The sequence below is a fragment of the Palaemon carinicauda genome, chromosome 41, assembly GCF_036898095.1.
Source record: "Palaemon carinicauda isolate YSFRI2023 chromosome 41, ASM3689809v2, whole genome shotgun sequence".
In the NCBI taxonomy this organism is placed as follows: Eukaryota; Metazoa; Arthropoda; class Malacostraca; order Decapoda; family Palaemonidae; genus Palaemon; species Palaemon carinicauda.
The window spans coordinates 40,768,774-40,773,773 of record NC_090765.1 but is presented as its reverse complement, the minus strand read 5'-3'; the positions used below and the strand labels follow the sequence as shown (position 1 = coordinate 40,773,773).

Below are 5,000 nucleotides of genomic sequence, written 5' to 3'. Positions count from 1 at the left end.
ATATGTATATATATATATATATATATATATATATATATATATATATATTTATATACATATATATATATATGTATATGTATATATATATATTTATATATACACCATTACAACAAATGCTACTTTAATCAATTATAGTTATTTAATTTTTAATGCCATTTAATGATATAAGCCAAATTTTGGGTACAAGGGAGATGGTTCAAGCGTGATACTACGGTACTACTAATACTACTACTACTTTTACTGAAAGTACGAGCATTATGTTGATTTTGCAGTTTTCTTAAAAAGCAGATATCGGATATGCATAATTCTAAGGGGGAAGACAAATTATAAATATGTTATATTATATATATATATATATATATATATATATATATATATATATATATATATATATATATACATATATATATATATATATATATATATATATGTATATATATATATATATGTATATATATATGTATATATATATATATATATATATATATATATATATATATATATATATATATATATATATATATATATTTATATAAATACATACACACACACTGTATACATGCATACATCATCATCACCATTTCCTCCTACGCCTATGGACGCAAAGGGCCTCATATATATATACACACACACACATATATATATATATATATATATATATATATATATGTGTGTGTGTGTGTGTGTGTGTGTGTGTGTGTGTATATATATATATATATATATATATATATATATATATATATATATATATATATATATATATATATATATATATACAGTATACATACATACATACATACATACATACATACATACATACATACAGTATAAAGAATTTTGGTAATAATATGATGACCACCTATACGTATCTTTAACACATTCTTTTATTGTTTTTATTTACGTAGTATTAAAAGCAAATGGAACCAAGGACATCAGCTAAATTTCTTATGTAAGGGAAGTGACTCAAGCGTGATACTACTACTGCTAATATATTGCTAAAAATACGAGCATGGGTTTGATAGATTGTGTTAGGTGAAAGTGTTAGTGTGGCCTTTTTATGAAAGTATATTTCATGTGGGCACGACTTAGAGGTGGAAGATAAATTTAAGTCTTCAATGTTATCTTAATTTTACAGCCAAGTACTTGGCAGGTACATTTGGAGTGCTCTGCTACACCTGTCTATGATACTGTGGAGTGAAAGGATATATAGAGATTAAAAGATAAACATCTTATGCGGAGGTTTTAAAAGGACTTTTATTACTAAAGTGAATGGTAAACTATATGAAAGATTCTTTATAAGTGGCTTTTGATGGAGATAAAGTTTGGACTGAAAGAGATGGGTATACATTCCCTCCTTTCATCTTGTGTCATCAGAATGTTATGGTCTAAGGGTAAACATGATATCATCACGTCAAATGCTTCAGTGTCACTCGTGTCTAATTATAAAGCGATTGAGTTGAGATGTTATGTGATAATATCACGACTGTGTTCAGAAGACCCTTACAGGATGTTATGAATTAATAGACGTTAAGCATTGAAAGGGAGATAAAAAAAACAGTGAATATTCAGAATTTGTAAATAATTTTTCGGAAGACAGGACCAGCACGTGAAAGGGGCCTATGATACCCTGGAAGATATTGTAATAAATGTGATGAATTTAAATCATGCTCTTAGTTTTATCGTAATAATTGTGTCTAATGGACACCAAAGAAGTTATGCATTCAAGCTTGAAAAGATCTTTTCCAATATTACAGGATAATGAAATGGTACAGCGTCACAAATATAAATTGTGATTGGAATTCAAATCTTAATTGAGATGGAAACCAAGTAAGGACACATTTCACAAGTATTATACATTCCCTCCCTTCATCTTGTGTCATCAGAATGTTATGGTCTCAGGGTAAACATATCATCACGTCAAATGCTTCATTGTCACTCATGGCTAGTAATAAAGCGATTGAGCTGAGATGTTGAAATGTGATAGCAGAACGTTTGTGTTTATAAGACTCTGTAGGAAATTAATGAATTAATACGCGTTAAGCATTATCTGATGGATTATGTCGGTTTGAAACTTGTGAAAGGGATATGAAAATACAAAAAATATTCTGAATCTATAAGTATTTTTTCGGAATACAGGACGAGCGTGAGCAAGGGGCCTATTATATCTTGGAAGATATTGTGAAAACTGTGAGGAATTTAAATTTATCAGATATTAAGAAGTTCGTATTTAGCTTTACCGTAATAATTGCGTCTAATGGATACCAAAGAATAGATCTTTTTCTAATATTACATGATAATAAGTTGGTAGAGCCGTCATAAATGTAAGTTGTGAATGGAATTCAAATCTTAATTGAGATAACGAATTAGGATTGAGAGTATGCTATTACTACCCCAGAAGCCATAACACAATACTGATTAGCGATGATGCCTGTAAATATTGTATCGCAGGATACCGTTTTTACTTGAAATGTACTCCTGCCTGGGATCTTCCACGTCTTCCAATTCAGTAATTTTTGTTAGTTTTAGGAAGAGGTTTCTCGTCATGCAGTTAGGAAATTAATAAGAAATACGGAGGGATGCACAGTTCTTTTTATTTCGTGTAAAGTACATAACCTTTTATTATACGTATTTACGAAACTCGATAATAACGTTTTGAATTTATCCTTTTTACTACTGGTTTTATTTTCATTTCGGTTTTGGGCTTTCAGATTATTGGGGTTGTATCGACTACCAAAATTATAAATAAGGAAAGGGATAACTATCTAAACCAAACTTATCGATCATCACTCATAACTGAGGTCTCAACAAGATGCAAGGGAACCTGCCAGTTAGAAATTAAAAAAAGGGTGCTCAGGTATCAAGGTGCATATTCTCCCTCCACCATTACATGGAGTCGATCGATCTACTTACGTTCTCCCGTGGTAAGCATCGAGACTCCTATAGGGCTTCTTAGGCACCAACAGCAGACGAGTTCTCCAAGTCCTGTGGATCGTTAAGGATTGCAAATTGACAAAAATGCTTCAACTTTGAAATGAGAGGGGATTTTTACTTCTCTCTTCTATCTTTTTTTTTTTTTTGTTCTGGTTTACTAGTGTCATGTCCAAAAGATGACGGCTACTGTTTTTCGATATAATTGGATTTCGTTTCATGTTTGTTTATGCATGCATAGAGACATGCAAATACACTGTTAGCCATGTAAGAATTACGTGCTCGCTTTGTTTATTATAGTGTAAAAAGAAAACAGAATAAAGGACGAAAGATGAAGAATGGCTGGGGAGATAAGGAATGGTGTCGAAAACGAATTGTTCAAAATATGTTTTGTATTACTAAAAGATATGGGGGATGGAACGTTAATGAAGCCATGATATAGGTATATGTTGTTTCAAATACGCCAATATGCACGGATGCATGTTTACTACGGATGACCTTCCATGATGTTTTTTATTGCACACAATGTTATCAAACTTAAAGTTGTTTCTGGTGTAGCATTCATTAATGGTGCTACGACCAAGAATTAATTTTTTGGTTAATAACCATTATAAGCAGTTTTCGTAAGGAACTACCTAATATAATTATCCATTGTATCTAATTTTTGAAGACATGAAATAGCATGAGAATATGCCTTATCGTACTAAAGGAAGAAATAGCTTCGTTTTATACCATGAAATTCAATGACCTATATGTACTTTTTCTTACTTATCATTGCATTAACTATTGAAATAATTTTTCCTCATGGAATGATAACTTACGTCTGCAGGTCTGTATTGGTATTTAGAAAAAAAAACCGAATCGAACGAAATAACAGGAACTTCTAGTTGCTCAAATTATACAGTATGAGAGTACAGTGTCTAATGAATGTTTTGAATGTTTGTTACCTAAGGTTAGATTATATCAGGGTACAATGTCTAATGATTGTTCTGAATGGTTGTTATCTAAGGTTATATTATATCTGGGTACAATGTCTAATGAATGTTTTGAATGTTTGTTACATAAGGTTAAATTATATCAGGGTACAATGTTTAATGATTGTTCTGAATGGTTGTTATCTAAGCTGAAATTATATCAGGGTAAAATGTCTAATGATTGTTCTGAATGTTTGTTACCTAAGGTTCGATTATATCAGGGTACAATGTCTAATGATTGTTTTGAATGTTTGTTCCTAAGCTCAAATTATATCAGTGTACAATGTCTAATAATTGTTTTGAATTTTTGTCAGCTTAAATTATATTAGGGTACAATGTCTAATTATTGTTCTGAATGTATGTTACCTAAGCTTAAATTATATCAGGGTACAATGTCTAATGATTGTTTTGAAAGTTTGTTATCTAAGCTGAAATTATATCAGGGTACAATGTCTAATGATTGTTTTGAATTTTTGTCAGCTTAAATTATATTAGGGTACAATGTCTAATTATTGTTCTGAATGTTTGTTATCTAAGCTTGAAATATATAAGGGTAAAATGTCTAATGATTGTTCTGAATGTATGTTACCTAAGCTTAAATTATATCAGGGTACAATGTCTAATGATTGTTTTGAATTTTTGTTATCTAAGCTGAAATTATATCAGGGTACAATGTCTAATGATTGTTTTGAATTTTTGTCAGCTTAAATTATATTAGGGTACAATGTCTAATTATTGTTCTGAATGTTTGTTATCTAAGCTTAAAATATATAAGGGTACAATGTCTAATGATTGCTCTGAATGTATGTTACCTAAGCTTAAATTATATCAGGGTACAATGTCTAATTATTGTTCTGAATGTTTGTTATCTAAGCTCAAATTATACCAGTGTACAATGTCTAATGATTGTTTTGAATTTTTGTCAGCTTAAATTATATTAGGGTATAATGTCTAATTATTGTTCTGAATGTTTGTTATCTAAGCTTAAATTATATAAGGGTACAATGTCTAATGATTGTTCTGAATGTTTGTTACCTAAGGTGAAATTATATCAGGGTACAATGTCTAATGGTTGTTCTGAAAGTTTGTTACCTAAGC

At 30.0% G+C, this 5,000-nt stretch overlaps 1 protein-coding gene across 2 annotated transcripts in view; it reads right to left on the bottom strand.

Annotated features, from left to right (window-relative positions):
• LOC137632538 (5-hydroxytryptamine receptor 1-like) overlaps nucleotides 1-5,000 on the bottom strand; it is a 168,868-nt gene that overhangs the window by 73,195 nt on the left and 90,673 nt on the right. Inside the window, exon 4 of one of the 2 annotated variants that reach the window (XM_068364513.1) lies at nucleotides 2,911-2,982. The exons of the other annotated variant lie outside the window; for it this stretch is intronic. Within the exon in view, the coding sequence (XP_068220614.1) occupies nucleotides 2,911-2,982 (72 nt within the window). The remainder of the gene's footprint in view (nucleotides 1-2,910; nucleotides 2,983-5,000) is intronic. 2 annotated transcript variants of the gene reach the window in all.